This window comes from Sinocyclocheilus grahami, unplaced genomic scaffold, assembly GCF_001515645.1.
Source record: "Sinocyclocheilus grahami isolate Dianchi unplaced genomic scaffold, SAMN03320097.WGS_v1.1 scaffold32.1, whole genome shotgun sequence".
Lineage (NCBI taxonomy): Eukaryota > Metazoa > Chordata > Actinopteri > Cypriniformes > Cyprinidae > Sinocyclocheilus > Sinocyclocheilus grahami.
The window spans coordinates 2,493,455-2,519,389 of record NW_015505211.1 but is presented as its reverse complement, the minus strand read 5'-3'; the positions used below and the strand labels follow the sequence as shown (position 1 = coordinate 2,519,389).

At 39.4% G+C, this 25,935-nt stretch overlaps 1 protein-coding gene across 1 annotated transcript; it reads right to left on the bottom strand.

Annotated features, from left to right (window-relative positions):
* On the bottom strand, window positions 1–23,073 carry LOC107578611 (roundabout homolog 4-like). The gene is made up of 16 exons (XM_016264557.1): window positions 22,708–23,073; window positions 17,689–18,018; window positions 16,874–17,125; window positions 16,644–16,759; window positions 16,303–16,534; window positions 15,414–15,535; window positions 14,730–14,901; window positions 14,457–14,642; window positions 14,338–14,380; window positions 12,535–12,650; window positions 11,972–12,292; window positions 9,756–9,863; window positions 9,530–9,668; window positions 2,321–2,575; window positions 1,915–2,246; window positions 1–548 (listed from the first exon to the last, which is right to left on the bottom strand). The coding sequence occupies exons 1-16, from the start codon at window positions 22,907–22,909 to the stop codon at window positions 331–333; spliced, it is 3,144 nt and encodes a 1,047-aa protein (XP_016120043.1). The 5' UTR covers window positions 22,910–23,073; the 3' UTR covers window positions 1–330.
* Between the last annotated feature and the right edge of the window lie 2,862 nt (window positions 23,074–25,935).

Sequence of the window (25,935 nt, the reverse complement as noted above, 5' to 3'; positions counted from 1 at the left end):
GTATTTTAGATAACTCTGTCGTATAAAAGCGTACATGATTTTATAAAATTGTATGTGGAGTATTATTAAATAAAATTGGTTTATTTACATTTCTTTGAATGCCAATATGAACATCCTATACAATAGTCTTTATTATGGTGTGGTACAACTCAACTGTCCTTATGGAAAGTGGCATATAAACTGCACCTACTGTACCTTGCGGCAGTGTGTTCTTATATTTGACCTTGCTACATACCAAAGCCCATCAAAACTACAAGAAATGGGGGTTGCCCTGAGGAATGCAGGGAAATGTAGTTCATAAACGATCCCTAGGCATGTGCAAGTCGATCATCAGTGCGAGGGGGTTTCCAGATGTCCTCTCCAACGCTCAATGCCTGAGTGTCGGCTAGATGTGGCAGTTCTTCTGGCCTCGCTGGAGGCTTTAAACTGGGCCTCCAACTCCTCCACCCACGCAGTGCTCCAGTCCCACACGGGCAGCGGCTCCACCTCTCCAAAACACTCTCGAGGGGGGAATAGAACACTCAGGGGGGATGCAGGCGGGGAGAAATCTGCAGAAAATGCACGATCACATACACATCACAAAGGAAATCAAAGGAGATGAATGCTTACGCATGCACATAGGTACAAAATACATAAAAGCAATCTGTTAACACGTATAAAGACGTTCAAGTCAATTTTACCATTATAACACTGAATGACAACGGTGCTGAACTCATCAGTTACAATGTACTAGTCATTTAACCTGATGCAGTGAAAGGGGGAAACAATCAGCAAATGGAGAGAGGAAAGTCCCTGTAGGTTTCTCTTTTGAAAGCCGTGATTGATTTGCTGAAACTTCAGAGAGGATGGTGGGGTAGCTCAGACAATTTGCAGACAGGCACTCAAATCCCATTATTTCTCATTGTACCAAAGTAGCACCAGTCTCGTTGGGAAGAGTAATGCTGCAGTGCCTCGTGAAGCTGATCTGACAATGAAAATTCTCATCCCAAATAGTTATGCAACAATCCCAAACATACTTAAGCGCTTTATTAGTCTGAATGTTATTACATTAGATAACAAAATATCAAATCAAATAATTTTCTCAGAACTAAACTCACTTTTATCAGTTATTTTTTGCTATTCTTTTTAACCTACGGTCTCTAGGTGAAGGCAGGTGTAGTTTAAATTATCACATTAACTATGAACATGTTCCATTAAAATTTGACAAGCTGAAAGTTTTCAAAATCTTAATTTTTCATTTAAAACCTTACAAACATATTCTTTGTGTAACGCAATTACATTAAATGAGTCATTTTTAAATACTTTGGTTGCACTGTATACACTATATGTCAAAATTATGAATCATTTTAAATGAACTGAATTGAAAGCAAATATTTACATCATACTTTTTGTTGGCTATGCAAATGAGGCAGAGTAATTTTACAGCCCTGCATAGCTGAAAAACTAGTGACTGACAATGATGAACTGAGAAAAGCTGGTGAGCAACAAAAAAAGTGAAATGTAATCACAGTTTTTGGCAATTCATGTGGTCAGATTTATACATAACTTATAAGTATCCCTAGAAGAAATTTGCAGAACACGTTTAAACATGGTAAAATATAAGAGTACTACAGTCTTATTGGTTCCTGAAAGCTTGATTAAAATAAGTCAAAATATTTACATTTATTTATTTAGAAAGCAGCTTTATTTAATTTTATAAATATGTGGAAATTAGCAGAGCTTTCTGGGGTGGTGAATCTGTGTAGATTTGCTGATAAAGCCATGGAACTCAACAGCATGAGCAGATTGTTCCACCTAGTGGACAACTACATCTGTATTTGCTGTTAGCCAGCTTAGTACTTGAATCACGTGGAGACTATACAGTACATTACAACAACCTAATTCTACAGAGGTTGAAGAGAGTTTGTATCTTGCCTGATAAAGTACCGCTCATGGACTCGGCTGTCATAGCCAGGACGCGGGCAAAGTTTGCATCATTTATGAACGAGCAGTCAGAGGAGCTGATGATACTCGTTCGAGCGCTTGTCACGTTGCTCTCTGACACCGAACCCCAGCCGTTCCACAATGAACCCTCCCATTCGCTGCAGCAAGACGAGGGCATGCTCCTCAGGGTGGCTCTCCTGAGGCCGATCGGCTGAGACTCCTGCTCGTCATCCATCTCCCGTTCCACAGGCCCACAGATGTAACTGAACGTGGGCGTGGGAGAGAACGGACGGGGCATTGAAGGAGAACTTTGATGGGACGTACTGTTGGAGACATCAACATTAGCCCTTGGCTTGATACTTCCTTCAGATAAATACTCTTTCAGGTATTCTTTTACCTTTGCCCCTGTGGTTTGGGGCTCATCTCCATGCATTGAGTGTGGCCCTGAGTACTTAGAGTGGTGTCCTGGTAGTCACCATTGGAAAGACAGAAGGAGGCTGTGGACAGGTGGCTGTAGGTCGGGCTTGGCTGGGCTGGACTGTGGTGGGTTGGACAGCCCGTAGTGGCCGTAGCGGGACCCTGGAGCCCAGAGGCAGCACACACAGACTGCAGAGAGCCGATGTCAACTGTCAATTTGGTGGATCTGGTAGACCTGAGGGATCAGATATAGATGGGCATATCATAATCATGTTTCCTTTCTAACCAGTGACTAAATACTAGCTCATCACTCATACTAGTGTAACCCCTCTCCACCGGGTCCTCTCAGCCACACCTCGTTCTCGCTCCGAGTGGGTCTCCGGCATGGGAGGCAGACGCACTAACAAGGAGGCTAAAGACTGCAGCCACTAGCATCAGTCACTAGTGTGTGTCTTGAGATCAGGGGAGTGAGGTTTACCTGCACAGCACCTACCGCTGGCCTCCGTTACACTCACCCCCCTAATCATCACTCCCATCCGGGTCACGGCACCAATGTAACCCCTCTCCCCCGGGTCCTCTCCACCACACCTTGTTCTCGCTCCGAGTGGATCTCGAACCCGGGTCTCCGGCATGGGAGGCGGACGCACTAACAAGGAGGCTAAAGACTGCAGCCACTAGCATCAGTCGCTAGTGCGTCTCTTGAGATCAGGGGAGTGAGGTTTACCTGCACAGCACCTACCGCTGGCCTCTGTTACACTAGCATACTACGCCAACCATTTCTGGCATTGCTACATGTCTTTTAAACTGTTACATATAATAGTATATAACTGAAGCTATAGATTTTACCTACCTTTTACCTTAACCTTTTTGATTAGCTTATTTTTGCATGTTAACTGCTCAGCATATTAGCTTAGCATACTGTAGCAGCCATCAACACAGGCAAATGTTAAATTTTTAGGTTTTATAGTATAATTGAACATATGTGTAAAGTATTTGCTAAGCTATTAAACAATTCTCATTCTTTTTAGTTATCTTACTTTTGCATGCTAACTGTTCAGCATATTAGCTTAGCATAATGTTACAAATTTAACCTGGAAGTTTAAACCTTTACCCAACACAAATGTTCAATTATAAGCTTTTCTAGTATAATTGAACATATGCGTAGTAGAGTATTTGCCAAGCTAGCAGGCTACTTGTTTATGTCTGCTGCATTTCAAATGCTACTTCTAAGGAAAATAACTTTACTATGGAGCCCTGCAAAGGACATCCCGTGATTTATTGATTTGTTCCCTTGTTAGTAAGTCATGGCCATGTTTTACTAATACAACTTACTTCATTTTTTGTTCAATTGTGGCCATCATTTAACTAAATAAAAACATGGGATCGAATTAGTACAACATGGCCACCTAGAACAAGGGAATGAATGAATCAAACTTGGCCATTTAACTAAAACAAGGAAACTAATTAATAAAATGTGTCCACTAATGTATAAGTCGGGGAAGTACTAATTTGTGGTAATGATATCTATTTTTCTCTGCATGTCTCTATTTTATCTATAGGAAAGTAAAAATCACAAATTAGATGTTTTTAATGTATTTATCATAGACAGAAATGTAGACCTGATTTGAGTAACCAGATAGATTTTTTTCCTTGTGAAGAAAAGACCCCTAGTAATCTCATGTGTCTCATTTTGAGTTCAGAAAGGATTGAAACAATTTGCAGAACCTGCAATGTGCACAATCTTTTCTCATCGAATTCATCCAAAAACTAAAAATCTGAACTATTCTATCTGCATTAAGCTTTATAATCGTACTTTGTCGATCTCATTTGTGTCTAAGCAACATCTGAGACCAATTACCCTATATATGAAACATAACCTCATTATGTCTTTTGAGACATTTAAAGAGGAACCTCTCAACAATAAAATGTTCTTTTAGGAAGGTTTTTGTTCATATATCTGTGTTGCTGACATCAGATTTGTATGATTTGGCATTTCTTTGTCCCTTCCAACTAGCCACTTTTTCCCTCTTCTTTCTCCATAACGCCTGCAGCCTCAGTGTGCACTGCCGGAAAAAGCTTCCTGTCTGTGTCCAACAGCATTTAAAACACACTTCCTCCCAATTACAGACCTTCTAATAAATGGTGTGGGCCATTTCCTCTTAAAACTCCCTGTCCATTAGAGTTGAGCTACAAACTAAATTGGTTTCCAGTCTTTTAGTCTGAGAGCAGAGAGACAGTAGTAGACTTCTCTCTTGTCATGGTATAATGACACTGTATTGTCACAGACACCGTCATTACGGACCGGCAACCTCTCAAATGTCTGAGAAATGGACACAAATCTTGAGCTCTGTGACAGTAGTTTATTTTGCACTACTCACATCCTGCTATGACAATGGTGAAACTGAAGCTTATGACCTCTTAAGAAGCCACATTGAAAAGAAAGACAATCTAAAGTTCTAGTTTGTTTCAGTGCACTGAGAAGGAACTGAACTCTGATAAACGGGAACCTAAAACTTCAAAGCATTCTGCTGAATACTGTTGCCTGTAGGAAAGAAAAATCACAAATGAGATCACTTTCTTATCTTTAGTTGTTTCTCCTAGATAGCTATGAGACAAAATGGATAGCAAATAGATGAATTTATAGCTTCTCAGAAGTTTCTGCTCAGAGAAAGACCCTAGTGATCTCTCATGTCTCCTTTATAGATTCAGATGTCAAATACTGTGCTCTGATTTCCCTAGACACCTGCAAAAGTCTTAGCTTCAAGCTCTTTCCAGACCAAATTATCAGAATTTTGTTTCCCACACACTTTTTATAGCTCAAATTCTTTTAGTATGTCAATTATTGTCTCATTTGTGCTTATTTTTATTACTCTTTCTTTAGGGGAAACCTCATTACGGACCGGCAACCTCTCAAATGTCTGAGAAATGGACACAAATCTTGAGCTCTGTGACAGTAGTTTATTTTGCACTACTCACATCCTGCTATGACAACGGTGAAACTGAAGCTTATGACCTCTTAAGAAGCCACATTGAAAAGAAAGACAATCTAAAGTTCTAGTTTGTTTCAGTGCACTGAGAAGGAACTGAACTCTGATAAACGGGAACCTAAAACTTCAAAGCATTCTGCTGAATACTGTTGCCTGTAGGAAAGAAAAATCACAAATGAGATCACTTTCTTATCTTTAATTGTTTCTCCTAGATAGCTATGAGACAAAATGGATAGCAAATAGATGAATTTATAGCTTCTCAGAAGTTTCTGCTCAGAGAAAGGCCCTAGTGATCTCTCATGTCTCCTTTATAGATTCAGATGTCAAATACTGTGCTCTGATTTCCCTAGACACCTGCAAAAGTCTTACATCAAGCTCTTTCCAGACCAAATTATCTGAATTTTGTTTCCCACACACTTTTTATAGCTCAAATTCTTTTAGTATGTCAATTATTGTCTCATTTGTGCTTATTTTTATTACTCTTTCTTTAGGGGAAACATGGCACAAAGTCGATACCTTTAAGCCACATAATGGCACCACTTTACAGTAAAGTTTTATTACTTTACCTGAACTGAACAGCGATTTATACAATTTGAAATGTTAAAATGTCACTGAGGTTTGGACGACATGGGCATAGGTAAATAGATAACAGAATTTTCATTTTGGGTGAACTATCCATTTAACTTGGATTAATAAATGCTGAAAAAATATTGTTCATTGTTACTTAAAGACATAATGCATTACCTAAAGTTAACCAATTTAACCTTAATGTTCTGCTGGGCTATAAATCAGTAATAAAATCATTGAAGATTTAAAGCAGCACTATGTAACTTTTTCTGTGTTAAAAATTAGCAAAATGTACATAATGAACGAGTACATCATGAATTCATCTTCCAAACTGCGTTTTTGTCTTATTCCGAATCACTACAGTACACTTATAATAAGTACTTATATTTGGACTATTGTAGCCTGGTCGGGTCGTCACCGCTGCGGAGTAACACATACCTGCGTGAATCGCCCTACACATAAACTTAAGAGAAGTAGCTCCGGTTGGAATGTTCTTCCACGGGATGTGTGCAGTTCTGTTTATTAACCGCTAGAGCGCCAAAAGTTACATAGTGCTGCTTTAAATTTGGCTTTGTGTATAGGTGTGATTCTCACTCGTCCTCTGAGCTGAGGCTGTGGTTGTCCTCCATAGGAAGAGGTGGAGGGCTGGGTAACATGTCCACCAGTTGCAGAGAGGCAGAGTAGTGCAGGATACGTGGAGAACTCGGCGGCTTCACAGGCTCTGATACACCACCTAAGGGAATGTAGACCAGCTTAGAAGAGATTTAATAAATAGATTGTATAATAGAATTTTCAACACAAGACATGCTAATGTTCAAACCTGCAGGGTGCTGACTGAATCTTTGCTGACGTTTACTCGATGCACTGCACACTGCCAGTGCTTGTTTACTCACGGGCATTAGTGGGGCACTTTTTACAGCATGCAGCTCTGGAAGTAGACAAACACGTATTAGTGCTGGACAAAATGAATGTGAATAACTCGCTGAATGAATGAATGTCTCACCACGCTTGTAATTTTTCTCCCATGATTCCTTCAGAACTCCCATGTTGGGCTGGGCAGGGAGGGCACGTTTCCATGGCAATGCCTGCACTTCCCTCACAACGGCAGTTTTGACGATTGGTTCAGTGATCCAAACGGTTTCGGAGTTATGCAGCTGAGATTTGACGTGGGGCATTCTGGGACAGCGACCTGGACTATTAAACGTCTTCAGTACGTTGCCGGTTAGATCCACATAAAAGGTGCCATAGACGCCACAATTGTCTGGTACAATCGGGACAGCTGACCGCAGAGGGTTGGGGTCCTTTTTAGCCATAATGGGCAGAGCTGTCAGTAGGGAGGTAAAAAACCAGACTGATTTACATAATGTGCCAAAATGTCAACAGTAATTAGAGTTGATGAGGACTCTGCAGTGTCTTGACTTCAGGGGTGACAGGCATTTTTTAAAGGTTCTTATGAGGACGTATCTGTCATCCAGAGAGATGACGAGAGGAAAAAAGAGAAGTAGGTGAGGGTTGAAACTCAAGGGAAGGTTATGACTATGTATATTAACTAAAGTCGTGACTTACTGGTCCTCCGGAAGTCAGAGTTCTCTTGACTCGGGGTCCAAAGGCCCTGCTTGGTCTCACTGCTGGAATCTGGCCTCCAGCCTCCAGAGATCCATGGAGAGTCTGGTGCCGCCATTCTAGAAAGGAAATAATAAGGATGGTGACTCAGTTACTTATGGAAGCCTATTTCATAAGTATAGTATTACATAAGAAAAAAAGTCATGCTTTGGTAAATTATGATTATGAGATAAACAGTAAAAATTATGATTTAAATTGAAATTATTAGATTAAAAGTAAATTGGCAAATGAGATATTAAGTCATAATTATGAGATAAAAACAATACATAATTATTAGTAAAAAATTAAATATAAGAAGACTTTATCTCATAATTGACTAATCAGTAAGCCTCGCCCCCCCTCGGACAAACAAACAGAGTTGCTAGCTGTCTTACAATGACAGCTGTCAGTGTAAAAACCTTGTCCCAAGATGTTTTTGATACATTTTGGACACAGAAGGACCACCATTCAAGTGGGACTTAAATTTGCCATAGAGCAGGGGTAGGCAAGTTTGGTCCTGCAGAGTTCAGCTCCAACCCTGAAAAAAAACTCACCTGCCTATAGCCTTAGTAATCCTGAAGACATTGATTAGCTTGTTCAGGTGTGTTTGATTAGGGTTGGAGCTGAACTTTGCAGGACTGCGGCTCTCTAGGACCGAACTTGCCTACCTACCCCTGCCATAGAGGGATATATAAAAGATTTAAAAAATAAATATGGTGGTAACAAGATTAATTTGGAAGCGAGGGTTTACAGATCACAATGCAAGCAGGAGAAGCCTTATGTTACGGTTGTCACAATCGCAGATGACAACATCTAGGATTCATGTACCACAGGGTAAGATTAAATTAATTTACATTTAACCAGTTTAATATGGAAAGGCATTGAAATGTAGACCTTCGTTTATGTTTCTTTGACCTACACTGTACATGACGTGAGAACAGTTAGCTATTTAAGTTTGTACGTTAGCATGGACTCACCAACTTTAACGTTAGCTAGCCTGAACTTTGCAGGACTGCGGCTCTCTAGGACCGAACTTGCCTACCTACCCCTGCCATAGAGGGATATATAAAAGATTTAAAAAATAAATATGGTGGTAACAAGATTAATTTGGAAGCGAGGGTTTACAGATCACAATGCAAGCAGGAGAAGCCTTATGTTACGGTTGTCACAATCGCAGATGACAACATCTAGGATTCATGTACCACAGGGTAAGATTAAATTAATTTACATTTAACCAGTTTAATATGGAAAGGCATTGAAATGTAGACCTTCGTTTATGTTTCTTTGACCTACACTGTACATGACGTGAGAACAGTTAGCTATTTAAGTTTGTACGTTAGCATGGACTCACCAACTTTAACGTTAGCTAGCTTTAGCCAGAGATACCTTGCTGAAGCACAAGATGACATTAACGTTCTGCTTGAGCAGATGAAAGTTGGAACTTAATGAGAGTATGACAACCAGAAAATGACGTTTTCGTCTTCCTTGGGATTGGGGTTGAATGCTTAGGGATATTTTGCTCCGTTTTTTTTGCCCATCCTCTCAGGATACCTGGAATCAGTGTTACAAGTACCCCAGGCACATGGGTTTTTCCATTTTTGTAGCATAAACACCATCAAACCGATGAAAGATTGGGATCTTCCAATGTTTCTCTATGGCGCTGAAATCTAAAGATGTCCGAGTTCCGGTCCCCGTGCAACTAATACTCAACTGCCATTGGCTCATCTGCATTCGAGGGGAGGGGCTTACCAATAGGTCAATTGCAACTTAGTATGTCAAAAGTTTGATTTGTTAACTCATAAGTTAGATTTATTAAAGCATGGCTTTTTTCTCATGTGGAATACAGAGATGAGCTTCTACAGAAATGAGTTTCCAAACTGCGTGAATCGCCCTACACATAAACTTAAGAGAAGTAGCTCCGGTTGGAATGTTCTTCCACGGGATGTGTGCAGTTCTGTTTATTAACCGCTAGAGCGCCAAAAGTTACATAGTGCTGCTTTAAATTTGGCTTTGTGTATAGGTGTGATTCTCACTCGTCCTCTGAGCTGAGGCTGTGGTTGTCCTCCATAGGAAGAGGTGGAGGGCTGGGTAACATGTCCACCAGTTGCAGAGAGGCAGAGTAGTGCAGGATACGTGGAGAACTCGGCGGCTTCACAGGCTCTGATACACCACCTAAGGGAATGTAGACCAGCTTAGAAGAGATTTAATAAATAGATTGTATAATAGAATTTTCAACACAAGACATGCTAATGTTCAAACCTGCAGGGTGCTGACTGAATCTTTGCTGACGTTTACTCGATGCACTGCACACTGCCAGTGCTTGTTTACTCACGGGCATTAGTGGGGCACTTTTTACAGCATGCAGCTCTGGAAGTAGACAAACACGTATTAGTGCTGGACAAAATGAATGTGAATAACTCGCTGAATGAATGAATGTCTCACCACGCTTGTAATTTTTCTCCCATGATTCCTTCAGAACTCCCATGTTGGGCTGGGCAGGGAGGGCACGTTTCCATGGCAATGCCTGCACTTCCCTCACAACGGCAGTTTTGACGATTGGTTCAGTGATCCAAACGGTTTCGGAGTTATGCAGCTGAGATTTGACGTGGGGCATTCTGGGACAGCGACCTGGACTATTAAACGTCTTCAGTACGTTGCCGGTTAGATCCACATAAAAGGTGCCATAGACGCCACAATTGTCTGGTACAATCGGGACAGCTGACCGCAGAGGGTTGGGGTCCTTTTTAGCCATAATGGGCAGAGCTGTCAGTAGGGAGGTAAAAAACCAGACTGATTTACATAATGTGCCAAAATGTCAACAGTAATTAGAGTTGATGAGGACTCTGCAGTGTCTTGACTTCAGGGGTGACAGGCATTTTTTAAAGGTTCTTATGAGGACGTATCTGTCATCCAGAGAGATGACGAGAGGAAAAAAGAGAAGTAGGTGAGGGTTGAAACTCAAGGGAAGGTTATGACTATGTATATTAACTAAAGTCGTGACTTACTGGTCCTCCGGAAGTCAGAGTTCTCTTGACTCGGGGTCCAAAGGCCCTGCTTGGTCTCACTGCTGGAATCTGGCCTCCAGCCTCCAGAGATCCATGGAGAGTCTGGTGCCGCCATTCTAGAAAGGAAATAATAAGGATGGTGACTCAGTTACTTATGGAAGCCTATTTCATAAGTATAGTATTACATAAGAAAAAAAGTCATGCTTTGGTAAATTATGATTATGAGATAAACAGTAAAAATTATGATTTAAATTGAAATTATTAGATTAAAAGTAAATTGGCAAATGAGATATTAAGTCATAATTATGAGATAAAAACAATACATAATTATTAGTAAAAAATTAAATATAAGAAGACTTTATCTCATAATTGACTAATCAGTAAGCCTCGCCCCCCCTCGGACAAACAAACAGAGTTGCTAGCTGTCTTACAATGACAGCTGTCAGTGTAAAAACCTTGTCCCAAGATGTTTTTGATACATTTTGGACACAGAAGGACCACCAGGACTTAAAGACTTAAATTTGCCATAGAGCAGGGGTAGGCAAGTTTGGTCCTGCAGAGTTCAGCTCCAACCCTGAAAAACTGCCTATAGGCCTATAGCCTTAGTAATCCTGAAGACATTGATTAGCTTGTTCAGGTGTGTTTGATTAGGGTTGGAGCTGAACTTTGCAGGACTGCGGCTCTCTAGGACCGAACTTGCCTACCTACCCCTGCCATAGAGGGATATATAAAAGATTTAAAAAATAAATATGGTGGTAACAAGATTAATTTGGAAGCGAGGGTTTACAGATCACAATGCAAGCAGGAGAAGCCTTATGTTACGGTTGTCACAATCGCAGATGACAACATCTAGGATTCATGTACCACAGGGTAAGATTAAATTAATTTACATTTAACCAGTTTAATATGGAAAGGCATTGAAATGTAGACCTTCGTTTATGTTTCTTTGACCTACACTGTACATGACGTGAGAACAGTTAGCTATTTAAGTTTGTACGTTAGCATGGACTCACCAACTTTAACGTTAGCTAGCTTTAGCCAGAGATACCTTGCTGAAGCACAAGATGACATTAACGTTCTGCTTGAGCAGATGAAAGTTGGAACTTAATGAGAGTATGACAACCAGAAAATGACGTTTTCGTCTTCCTTGGGATTGGGGTTGAATGCTTAGGGATATTTTGCTCCGTTTTTTTTGCCCATCCTCTCAGGATACCTGGAATCAGTGTTACAAGTACCCCAGGCACATGGGTTTTTCCATTTTTGTAGCATAAACACCATCAAACCGATGAAAGATTGGGATCTTCCAATGTTTCTCTATGGCGCTGAAATCTAAAGATGTCCGAGTTCCGGTCCCCGTGCAACTAATACTCAACTGCCATTGGCTCATCTGCATTCGAGGGGAGGGGCTTACACGTATTAGTGCTGGACAAAATGAATGTGAATAACTCGCTGAATGAATGAATGTCTCACCACGCTTGTAATTTTTCTCCCATGATTCCTTCAGAACTCCCATGTTGGGCTGGGCAGGGAGGGCACGTTTCCATGGCAATGCCTGCACTTCCCTCACAACGGCAGTTTTGACGATTGGTTCAGTGATCCAAACGGTTTCGGAGTTATGCAGCTGAGATTTGACGTGGGGCATTCTGGGACAGCGACCTGGACTATTAAACGTCTTCAGTACGTTGCCGGTTAGATCCACATAAAAGGTGCCATAGACGCCACAATTGTCTGGTACAATCGGGACAGCTGACCGCAGAGGGTTGGGGTCCTTTTTAGCCATAATGGGCAGAGCTGTCAGTAGGGAGGTAAAAAACCAGACTGATTTACATAATGTGCCAAAATGTCAACAGTAATTAGAGTTGATGAGGACTCTGCAGTGTCTTGACTTCAGGGGTGACAGGCATTTTTTAAAGGTTCTTATGAGGACGTATCTGTCATCCAGAGAGATGACGAGAGGAAAAAAGAGAAGTAGGTGAGGGTTGAAACTCAAGGGAAGGTTATGACTATGTATATTAACTAAAGTCGTGACTTACTGGTCCTCCGGAAGTCAGAGTTCTCTTGACTCGGGGTCCAAAGGCCCTGCTTGGTCTCACTGCTGGAATCTGGCCTCCAGCCTCCAGAGATCCATGGAGAGTCTGGTGCCGCCATTCTAGAAAGGAAATAATAAGGATGGTGACTCAGTTACTTATGGAAGCCTATTTCATAAGTATAGTATTACATAAGAAAAAAAGTCATGCTTTGGTAAATTATGATTATGAGATAAACAGTAAAAATTATGATTTAAATTGAAATTATTAGATTAAAAGTAAATTGGCAAATGAGATATTAAGTCATAATTATGAGATAAAAACAATACATAATTATTAGTAAAAAATTAAATATAAGAAGACTTTATCTCATAATTGACTAATCAGTAAGCCTCGCCCCCCCTCGGACAAACAAACAGAGTTGCTAGCTGTCTTACAATGACAGCTGTCAGTGTAAAAACCTTGTCCCAAGATGTTTTTGATACATTTTGGACACAGAAGGACCACCATTCAAGTGGGACTTAAATTTGCCATAGAGCAGGGGTAGGCAAGTTTGGTCCTGCAGAGTTCAGCTCCAACCCTGAAAAAAAACTCACCTGCCTATAGCCTTAGTAATCCTGAAGACATTGATTAGCTTGTTCAGGTGTGTTTGATTAGGGTTGGAGCTGAACTTTGCAGGACTGCGGCTCTCTAGGACCGAACTTGCCTACCTACCCCTGCCATAGAGGGATATATAAAAGATTTAAAAAATAAATATGGTGGTAACAAGATTAATTTGGAAGCGAGGGTTTACAGATCACAATGCAAGCAGGAGAAGCCTTATGTTACGGTTGTCACAATCGCAGATGACAACATCTAGGATTCATGTACCACAGGGTAAGATTAAATTAATTTACATTTAACCAGTTTAATATGGAAAGGCATTGAAATGTAGACCTTCGTTTATGTTTCTTTGACCTACACTGTACATGACGTGAGAACAGTTAGCTATTTAAGTTTGTACGTTAGCATGGACTCACCAACTTTAACGTTAGCTAGCTTTAGCCAGAGATACCTTGCTGAAGCACAAGATGACATTAACGTTCTGCTTGAGCAGATGAAAGTTGGAACTTAATGAGAGTATGACAACCAGAAAATGACGTTTTCGTCTTCCTTGGGATTGGGGTTGAATGCTTAGGGATATTTTGCTCCGTTTTTTTTGCCCATCCTCTCAGGATACCTGGAATCAGTGTTACAAGTACCCCAGGCACATGGGTTTTTCCATTTTTGTAGCATAAACACCATCAAACCGATGAAAGATTGGGATCTTCCAATGTTTCTCTATGGCGCTGAAATCTAAAGATGTCCGAGTTCCGGTCCCCGTGCAACTAATACTCAACTGCCATTGGCTCATCTGCATTCGAGGGGAGGGGCTTACCAATAGGTCAATTGCAACTTAGTATGTCAAAAGTTTGATTTGTTAACTCATAAGTTAGATTTATTAAAGCATGGCTTTTTTCTCATGTGGAATACAGAGATGAGCTTCTACAGAAATGAGTTTCCAAAGTTACTTGCTGAGCTGGTGCATATAAAATGCAACATTTAGTGTACTTTTTGGAAATGTGTAATGGCAATACCATGCTTTTTGTACACATTATACTAGTAGTTTACTATAGTACAATATAGTAGTTTGGTATTCTTTAATGTACCATTGTATATGAACATGGTTATCATACAGTACTGTGGTATATTTCAAAGTTCAGTAGTATTATGATCATTCAACTATGCTTTCCATTACTGTATTTTTAAATCAAACATCTAATTTTTTACCTGTGTTTGATGATGAGATCTTCACTTTCCAGTCTATATAAGCCTATAAATGAAAGTGAAAATTATTATTATGTGTGTATAGAAAAAAGGCAGTAAATCAAGACTTTATTATAGATTACCAGAGCGTTTGCCTCCCAGGTTGGTGGGTCTGACATGTCTCCTGTACAAAAACACGGTAGTAATCATCAAAACACACCACAGGAGGGTGCCAACACTCCCAATGAATACCGGCTCTTTAATCACAGCAAGGAAATGAGACATACTGAGTATGCCAGTCTGATAAGGTGTTGCCTCCTGCCTCGACTCTGGGAAAGAAAGAGCAACAGGTAATATATTGAATAGATTACACTTTTAAAATTATTGTTTCATACCTTAGTGTTTTCTTCACTTACCTATGAGCAGTTTGTATGGATCGCTCTGGACCCCCACTCCCGCCCCGTTAATGGCAGCCACTGTTACCCAAAACAGCTTGCCAGGCTGCAGTGTGCTGATCTCAATACTGTGTGTTCCACTGTCCACTGTCCAGTTAAAAGACTTCTGTTCCTCAGACTCCACACACCACACCTGTCAGAAAGAACAGCATAGTAAAATCAAGCAGGCGGCTACATATACTATATATGTTTATGTGATTTTAGGTCAATATGATATCACAATAATAGACTGAAGTGGTAACTGAAAATGTAATGGTGCTGCAGTCTCTGCTAATGCTTATATAGATAGCAACAAAGAAAATGTGCATCAGTTTTGTGGTCAGAATCTGTGAATTGTGGACTAATAAAAACATAGTGACTCTAATTACTCTGTAGTTTTGTAGCAGCCAGCATATCTGAAACAGTTGATTTTGGCAGGGTCATGTCATTTTAATGTGATCAGACAGTCTAGAAGTGTCTGAGGCTGAAAATAGGAATTATTTAACTGCTTCCAGGCTTCTTTTGATTAAACATGAATGTTAATTATATACATTTTTTGGAACTAGAAAAAAATCTATTGTCTCATGACATATCTTCTAGAGAGAAGGCCTCTCAGTGCATTATTAGCATTGTTTCACAATGAGTGTCTCTATGCTATAGTAATACCTGATATCCCTGAATGTTTCCATTGTGAGCGTCATGAGGTGGAGGCTCCCAGCTGAGGTGCACCGTGTCGTTACGGTCAGTGGGCATTGTTATGGACACATCCTGAGGTGGTGCACTGGGGACTGTGAACAAGGCACATGGTTACAGTTGGCACATGGTGACAGCTTGGTTTTAGTCCAAAGGTTTGGGGTTAGTACAATTTTTTTAGGTTTCAGAGAGAAGTCTCTTATGCTCACCAGGGCTGCATTTATTTGATCGATAATACAATAACATTAATATTGTGAAATATTATTACAATTTCAAATAACCATTTCTATTTTCTAATTAATATATTTTTTTTAAATGTAATTTATTTATGTGATGGCAAAGCTAAATTTTCGGCATCAAAACTCTAGTCTTCTGTGTCACATGAACTTACTGACCTTTTTAATGATAGTGCATATGTACAAAAGAGTAAGATCAGAAGTAAACAACATATATGAAGTAACCACAATATCATGTTTTCTGAATATGTCCTATAATAATATCATAGCATTATCTGAAGCAGTGTTATTTTATCTTTTTTTTTTAAATATGCCTATAGTTTTTGTTCATTTTTTATTTATTAGTTTTAGTTTATTTTGTTTTGGTTATTTTAGTTAAACTAAATGCTAGTTGCTAGTTCCATTGGCAACTAAAACAAACTATATATATATATATATATATATATATACAATTTAAAGTTTATTTTCGTTAACAATAATAACCCTCAACTGAAGTACTTTGGAGTACCATGCAAATACCATGGTATGTGAATATGGTAATTACTAATAAAGCAGCATGGTATTACCATCTTTGACTATGGTACCACCACAGTACTTTTATTGTAAAGGATGCTCTATATTCTCACCTATTTCTGGCACTCGTACGTGTCTGGTGTTGCTTTCCCTGCCATACAGGCTGCTGCCGTAGGGTCGGACTTTGAACTCGTACTTGTAGCCTCTCTTCAGAGGTCCCACATGTGTGTGAAGGCCAAGCTGAGGAACCCTTTGAGCTGTCCAGTCTGAGATGGCTGGCAGGAGAGAGCGATACAGCACCTCAAAGCCTTCAAAATAATGAGGCTGTGACATAGACGACTGCAACTACAAACAGAAAGACAACAGAAGAGAGAACACGGATGACGTGATGCCATCTTAAAATGTTACTTAAGAAAATACAATTATTTAATATGTGGTGCATGAACTGTATTACCCTCCACATAACTTGAGACATGTTGGAGGCGGTACTCATAACTGTGACGTTCTCCAGGCTCACACGTAAGGCAGACAGCTCCTTGTGTAAGTCTCTCAGTCTGGTGCTTCCTGCATCTGTAACATATATTAGCCAGACATCACTTATCTTAACAAGGTGAGTGGAATACAAATGGCATGCTGGGAAGTTGGTTTAAGTGCTGTTAATTGACTGATTAGATGCATTCTTACCCTCTACAAGAAGCTGCGCACTGGCCACAGACACCCCAAGCTTATTTTCCGCAGTGCAGGTGTACCTGCCCGTGTCCTGCGCCGTCACATAGTGGATTTGCAGACTGTGGTCAGGGTTGATTAAATATCTGGCAAATGCAATTTTTAATACAAGATTAAGATTGTAAATTATAAGAAATTTCCCAATCACAGCCACCTCACCAACCGCCACTTCCACGTCACTGGGCTGCACACGGAACTCTTCACGCAGAACTGAAACTCAAACATGAGTGAATTAAAAAAAACGAATATATATATACAGTGGGTACGGAAAGTATTCAGACCCCTTTAAATTTTTGTACACATAGCAAGGTGTACATATATTATACACACATACACACAAAGAAAAACAAGTAGATAGAATAGAACAAATATAAAGTTAGTGTTTTTTTTGTTTTGTTTAAAAAAAAATTTAAATATAAAGTAGAATTAAAATAGAATAGAAAGTGCTAGAGTTAGAGGGTCAAATAAAGATGGAACAGATGTGTTTTTAGTCGTTTCTTGAAGATGGCTAAGGACTCAGCTGCTCGGATTGATTTGGGCAGGTCATTCCACCAGGAGGGAACAGTTAATGAAAGAGTCAGTGAAAGTGATTTTGTGCCTCTTTGAAATGGCACAATAATACGCCGTTCACTTGCATAACGCAAGCTTTTAGAGGGCACATAACTCTTTATGCACCAAGAGTTTGTAACACTCCAAAGAGAAAGGAAAAATTTAAATTGCATCATATGACCCCTTTAATATTAGAAAACATCAAACTTTGTCATGATTCAAACCTGCTATATGAAGAGAGGCATTTCTGCTAGTCGCGACCCCAGCGCTGTTGCGAGCCACGCAGGCGTATAACGCTTCATGGGACTGACTCTTTCGGCCAGGGATGATGCTGAAGAAGAACAAACTTCCTTCTGGTAAAACGACAGGCTGTGACTGCACATCCATCTTGTCCGTATCAAGAGGTTGGCCATTTCTGAGCCACTGGATGGTGGGCTTAGGGTCGCCCTCTGCCCTGCAGGATAGCGTGGCCGGACTGCCCACCCGGACAACCACATCAGAGGGATGGTGGATGATACGGGGCAGACGACCACTATCTGAAACGGGCCTGGAACCTGGAGAACCGAAATGGAAGAATCAAACAACAGTGACTTCCACTAAACAAATACATTAAACAAATTCCAATCCTGAGAGGTCATTGAATTCTTTTGTTTAGGATGGCTAGATGACCCCGCGATGAGTAAAGGAAACACATTTCCTGTACGGAACGGAAGTGGAGTCGGAGTGGGGGGCTGTTTTCCCACTATGAGGAACAAAAGCCCAGCACTCACAAACAAAGTCATAGACCAACAGGACATCCGTCACCTGTGCACCAAGTGCAGGAATGGCCCTCTGCTATTATTGACCCACTTACAATGTCCTACAATGTCTCTTTGTACTCTCCCGCCCAAACATGCCAATCACATGTGCATGAGAGGGTGTCCTTGGGAAAAAAAACTAAAAAAACATTTGGTTTGGTCTTACAACAAGTCCTTGTTTATCTGTATTGGGGGCCCTTTAATTTGAAAAACATAAATAATGTTGTTAGACAAACTGAAATAACAACGTGATCTCATGATAATTCGTATGTATTTTACGCATATTCGCTATAAAATGGGTAGGTTTAGGTTTGGGGGCAGGTTAAGGGGTCTAAAAATCGAAATCGCTTATTAATAAAATGATAAAAATGCATTGATATGAATATCTAAATGATATAAAAGATACGTAAATATTTTTACGTTTTTTAGCTAAAAATACGTAGCGATTTGTACGTTTTAAACGTTGAAATACGTCTAAATTGTACGTTTTAGCATGACTAAAAACGTACAAAAGTGTACGTTTTGTGCTTGTAAATGTTACGTATTTATACCTACGTATAAACATGAGACCAGGCTGGAAATAAGGCACGTCTTTTCCTGATGCATGAAAAGAAGAGGTAATGGGGTGAAGTGCACAACAGAGAATCTCAACACTACATTCTTGGCAGAAATATTCTACTATTAAAAGTTTCTATTGTCTGTGATGGGGTAGTTTCCTGAAAGAGAGGAAATCAAGAGTCTTACATGCCTGCTATGTCATTTTCATTGTAGAGTCAAGTCAAGTCACCTTTATTTATATAGCGCTTTTAACAATACAGATTGTGTCTAAGCAACTAGAGGAATTTGGGGGAAACACTGGAAGTTTGCAACAAAAAAAAAAGCAAAGCGGCACTTTCCACAGTATATTGTGACATTCTACATGGGGTTTTGAGAGACTTGTTTACACGAATTAATAAAAAACACGAGTTTTATGTACAAAGATAAATTCTGCTTTAGATTATAAGTCAGTCTATGAGGGCTTCTGGAAATAGCTGGAAAGCAAGCATATAGCCTAGATCGCATTAATCGTTAAAAATGAAAATACATTTGTGATAATTTAAATCACAAAACAACTAAAATATGCACTGTTAATATTACCATCATCATCATCATCGCAATAATAATATCATCAAAATAATTGACTCCAATTTCTAATTGAGTTATTATTGCTTCAAAACCAGTAAATAAAACTAATCGTTTCAAGATATTAATTATTGGACATTTAAACAAAAATGATATGTTGGTCGAAAAAGGAAAGCAAACAAACAAAAGTATCGTTAGTCTTTACTTTGTGCTTACCTTCAACATTATAAATAATCCCCAAAACCCAACAGAGCTTGATAAAGTATCTTGTCATTTTACGTGTGATGTCGAATTCAGTCTATGAAAACGAACAAAAGCATCGCTGTTCTATCAGACTATCTGCGTTACAAATCCGCGACGATGAATGGTTTTCCAGGTTATGTAACGGAACGGTATTTCAGTTGGGATCTCCAGGTTTCACAGTCATGTCTCTGTCGTTTCAGTCAGTATGAGTGTTGAACAGAGCGCCATCGGGTTTGAGGCCCGCCCCGGTGACTGACTGGAGCAGCAGCAGCAGTACACAGCAGCTGATGACTGACGACTGGAGGCGAGCGGATTTACACCGTCCTCCAATGACAGACGAGCCAGCGCTAACTAATGACTCCAACAATTTGGTGAGGTAAACTACACGTGACTTAAAGTTTCCCAAAGGCCTACTTTTGCCCTCTGTTTATGTTTTGTTTTGAATTCAAGACGACATAGTTTAAACAATGGGCCATACTTTGGGCCAAATTGTGTTTGTTACATTTACACATACAGTAGGGGAGACCGAGGAGGTTTGTTTTTTCTTCTACACTACATCCACTTTTTTACATAGTGAAACTTCTATACAACTTTTATCATCACTTCAGGGGGGTGGTGGTTGTGGTCATGTATGATTTCACTATTAGTTGAGTTTGTAATTTAATGTGTGATCTAAGACCTCTGTCAAATGTTTGTGATGACAGCATACAGAAACTGGAAAGCATTAGACCTCACAGCCAAGAACAACTTCCTTTAAGCTGCACAAATGGCTCAATATGTGAATACAAACTGATGCTATTGCTAACCATCATGAGCCTTTAAAAAAATCTGCATGAAATGCATGAAATATTCCCACGTAAATCAGAAAGGTTGTTAAACTTAAAAGAAGAGAATATCGACATGAACCAGTACTGTTCAAACTTTTTCCATTAAATCACAAACTTGTGCTGTAGATTCATACGTTTCTTAAATAATACAACCGCAGTCAGAAAAAAAGTAAGAGCAAACAAAAGGATTTTTACTTCATTTAAACTTTGTGTAATTTTTTATTTGACATCAAGATGTAGGCTATGCCGTGCCTTCAAGCTTTCTTAATCGTTTTGCTAATAAATGTTCTACGCTTCTTATTTATTTGGTTATATATTATACATGTTTACTCATTTCCAGTTTTGTATAGCCTACCTATTTAAACTTTATGTAAGTTATTTGTTATTTTATATTAGGCATAGCCTGCCCTATAGCATGGTGTATTTTTATTCGTTTTGTTAATAAAAGTTTTATGTTTTATATATGCTAAAGTGAGTTTGACGTTGTATTTTGTTGTTGCATTCAAGCAATTGACGCCGAATTGCCACTAAATTCGAAAGTGAAAGTAAAATGCGCACAGCGCTTTTAAGCTATTTAAAAGTGGAGGAAAAGAGGGAAAATTCAAACGAACTAAAAACGATAAATTGCTTTACGCCAAATTGCCGCTATTTGAAAGTGAAAGTAAAATGTGCACGCCGTTTTTTAAAAGCTATTTAAAAGCGAAGGAAAGCGAGGAAAAGAGGGAACGCTCCTGCCCCCACGGTGATACCGGTATTATCGGTGTTGTCACACGTCGATTAACCGGTAGGAAAATTCACCGTCACAACCTTACTGAGGAGCAACACTTGCTCCTTCCAATTACTATTAAGTCTGTGTAAATACGGTCGCTGTGGGGGTGAGACGGACAGAGGAGAAAACAGAAAGCCGAAAAGAAAAGGATAGGAGAGAAAAGCAGAGGTGGCGGCAGTTCATTTTCTCGAAAGGCACATATAAATAAAGTACTGTTTAGAGAACTGTCCATTGTGTGGCCTAAAAGAGCAGGCCACACTGATGGACACGTATATTGATCCAGGGAGCAGTGCCTTGATGGCCTGAGGATCACCAGCTTTCAGCGACTAACAAAAGATGTTGAGGGACTATGGGGCTGCATACCACAACACAGAATTAAAGCTGCCCCCCAAAAGAACTCCAGGCTGATTTAGCGCCCAGAGTAACTTTTCAGCACGTTTTACGCATAAATAAGTCTCTTTGAATTCCTTAACAATGTCTGAGTTTGAGCGTAACATTATTTATATACCAAAATGGACTAAAGTCAGGAATAAAGCATGCTTTTAATAAGTAACAAGTGGTCAAGAATTTTATTATATTAGAAATAAATCTTCATAATACCCTGCTCAAACACAAAATTAAATATGTATTTTATATTTTATGTTATAACATAAAAAAAAACATATATATATATATAGTTTAATTCAGATATTTTATTACAAATAAATAAAACTATGAACAAATAAATAAAAACTATACCAAGAATAGCAGAGGAAATGGGTTTAACAATAGTGTTAATAGTGTTCCTGTGGCTCAGTGGTAGAGCATTGTAGAGTGTGGGTTCGATTCCCAGGGAACACACATACTGGTAAAAAATGTATAGCCTGAATGCACTGTAAGTCGCTTTGGATAAAAGCGTCTGCTATATGCACACATTATTATTATATTATTCATTATTAAATTATTTAACAGGAACTTATTCCGTTTTTCCCTGTTAATCATTTCCCTACAGTTTTCAAAAGTCATTCACTAAAAGGTCAAATATATAATAAACTACACCAACTAAAGTTTTTTAAACATTAAAACTTTAAATAGTCATGTAAACGTAATGCGCTATGGTACTGTCACACTTACTTCACATATAAATTAAATGAAGAGTGTCCACATGTGAAAATCATGAAGTGAAAAAGACTTTATCAAGTTATCACTGTCTTTCTGATTTCATGCTTTGGACCCCATGCTGATATGCCCGAAATCGGCTGCCGAAGCCATTAGGTTGATAATAAAATCTGAATAAAATCACCATTGGGTCCTGGATAAAAATTACAAAAATGTTTGTTTTTTCCCCCTCCAAGTTTATAGATTTAGCATAAATGTATACATTAATTTGCATGCTTATTCGTCACAAAACCTTTAATTGAAAGGCAAATACAATTTGAATTATTAATTTTACACTGCTTAGTTTCTTAACAGTGCTACATTCCCCAAAAAATCCATTAGTTTTACCTTTTCTGCGATGGGCCCTGTCCCTGTGTGACGCCCGCTGATGCGTCAGGCGATGGCGAAGGTGCCCTCTCCCCTCTGACCTCTCTGATCTCTGTGCCAACTGCTCCTCAGGTGGGCATGCACACTGGCATTGGCACTGGCATGCCGCCTCGGTCCAGGTACACAGCCATGCCACCCACAGCAGCCATGCTGACACCTGCATCTTCAGCTTAAAGCGCCTCTCCTCTCGCTCTGCACCCTTCACTACAACATCCCAAATGCGGTTCTGACCGATCCACCCTTCTCCCCACAGTCCTTGTGGTGTTAATTATCGGGAGATTGTTATAAAGAATGTTTTTTCTTTATATTCCACAAATGCTTTGTATTTACTTTCCCTCCCTCTTTTATTTAGCACTCCCTCCACGCTCTCCCTCCTCTTTTTCGCCTCGCTTTTCTCTTTTGGGAAAGAAGTTGGTGGAAACAATGATTGAAAAACAAGTTTCTGGCCCCATGCTGGGAGCACAGGAGAGGAGGAGAGGGACGGGGACTGTCTCCTCCAACAACATCTGTGTCATTCGTTCTGCACGTCCCAAAGACGGAAAACAAGGCCCGGGAGTGACGGAAGGAGATCTCCCATACCGAAAGGGATCAGTTCCATTAATCAAGTGTCTGCTAGTCGACTGATCAAATCCTTCAGAATGACAAACTCCCTTGCTCTTTAAAACATCAAATGGCCGAAAACGCATTGCCTGACTGCTACTGGCCTGTACCACAAAAAGAGAAGTAGACACCCTTCATTTCTGCATCAAGCTACTCTCTCAATGGCATGAGAGAGGGAGTGTTTTCAAACAAAACTGACCCTCTCCAATGGCTTTGGCTGCTTGTCGGCCATGAAAGGGTTGGCTTTTGTCTGGGGGGGATTCACACTTTCTCAACACAATTTCTATTTTACGCAGAGAGGAGATGTGAGCGGACCGAATCACTTATGTAACTGGAACGTTCTCATTTGTCGAAGTGAAGACGTTTCGCTCGAAGTGGAGATCATTTCAGTTTTCACACTTAAACATTTCAATTATCAGACAACAGAAACCTAGTTGAATTTGATTACTGAGCAGCAAAGAGGATGAGGAAAGACACAGGACTTTTCTTTTCCTTTCTTCTTTTTGGGTTCACATACGTTCAACGATTTTTCACCGTTCACGAAGCAAAAAGCGAGAAATTTGTACCTATTTGCGTGCACAGTATGTGTCCCACTCATCACAGAGATTGAATCAAATGGGACAGAGAAAGCAATTTGTCTCATGCAGTCTGGTCTTGTGTTCCACTCACCAGTCCTGCTGCTTCAGCACAGAAGAACAGAAGAAACATGCTGAGTTAACAGTCCTGACCTGATCGGGGTTTAATTCTACAAACCTACCAATTAATTTAATAGTGAATTTAAGCCACAGGCAGAAGAGATGTGAGCGATAGAAATATTACCTCGGATGTACTATAGCATTGTTTATATACTGGTTTTAATACCAGTGTGAACTCATTTCTGCGAAAATTATATCTTCAATCTCTCATAAGGTATCAAAAAAGTGGTTTGGACAACTCATGCTCTCTATTAAGATATTCTGATGACATAAAATAGATTTGTGTGTGGAACAGACCAGAATTTAAGTTGTCATTGACTAATTGATAATCCTCCCTCCCAGCAAGCTGTTAACTGGTGTAACCAGATCATTCCATCAGTTTAATTTGTGAATGCAGCATTCAGACCAGTTTTGTGAATCAGGTCAGTAAATTCATTTTAAATATCTTTTTCAAAAGAATGATTCATTCACTAATTAGACATCACTATTAATCTCATGAATGTGCCAAGGAGAGTTTTTCAGTGAATAATGAATTTTCATTTTAATCTGTTCCTCTGACAAAGCTGTCGTACGACTTCAGAAGACTTGTAATACAGAGCACAAGTCTGTTTTATTCTACATTTATGATGCTTTTTTGTCATTTTGAAGATTGGCAGCCCCATATAACTTTTGTTATATTGCAAAGAATTGCCAGAATAGAATATTCATAAAAACTCACCTTTCGTGTTCTACATAAGAAAAAAAGTGCCTAAAAATAAACATAAAACATATTTACTTAATTGTGCAATTTACCCCATTGACTTCCACTGTAAGTGCATAACGGTCGTTCAGCTGCTTCTGAGAAATGAGCATGTATTTTATGTGGTTCCTAAAACAAATGTACTATTTTAGATTTCACTGACCAACCATATTGCAAGCCATGACCTTGGGTTCCAAACACTAGTCACTTGTTCGTTCAGTGCTCTCTTTTCACTGTACCCCCTGCCAGGTAGCAGGTCATGTCGAGCGACCCTGGTGAGGACCCAAAAATGGGCACGCTTCAGCCCTCCATGGGGTGTTAGGGTGGACCTGCAAAGGACTATTCCAGCTCACGCTGACCCTTAAACTGTGCCTTAATCTTCAGCTCAGGAGGATGGAGAACACACGAATCTTCCTAAAGAGAGAGCAAGAGAGAGAGAAAAAAGTAGGTAGAGAAAAAACTTATGCCATCATAAAGAAAGATAGGATAGTGGATATGTAGGGAATGACAGTACTTGAATCAAAGCAAAACAAAAGCTTATAGCATGGCCTGTGAGTTTCATTGGGCAAAAAGTAAAGCCTTTCAAAAAAATCTTGTTCTGTTGTTGGATGAATGCAGTTTCAAAAAACAAAAACACAAAAACCTTCTTTGCTGCCAGGATTCCCAACAAATATTCGCTCTTGGTGTGAATTGAAACAAAACAAAAGGAAAATGTTAGCTGCCAATATTCATATGCCGATTTCTCTTTTTAAATTAAATTTAATAAAAAAATTACAAAAATGTTGTTGGGCGAATTTTTCCCCCTGGTCTGAATAGGTCCATTGGAATGCAATGTTTCAAATCAAAAATTAGTTTGCCGCTAATATTCCCAACAAATATTCACTCTTGGAGTCAATAAAATGTAAAATAATTATTTAATTATTTAAAAATATAAAACATTATAAATATGCTAATATTAAGGCAAGGCAAGTTTATTTCTATAGCACATTTCATACACAATGGTAATTCAAAGTGCTTTGCATAAAAGAAAAGAAAAAAAATAATCACAACAATAAAACAAGGAATTTAAAAACGTTGAAAATGATTAAAAAATTGATTTAAGAGTTTTAAAATGAATTTAAAACGGTTAAGAATAGAAAATGATTATACATAAAA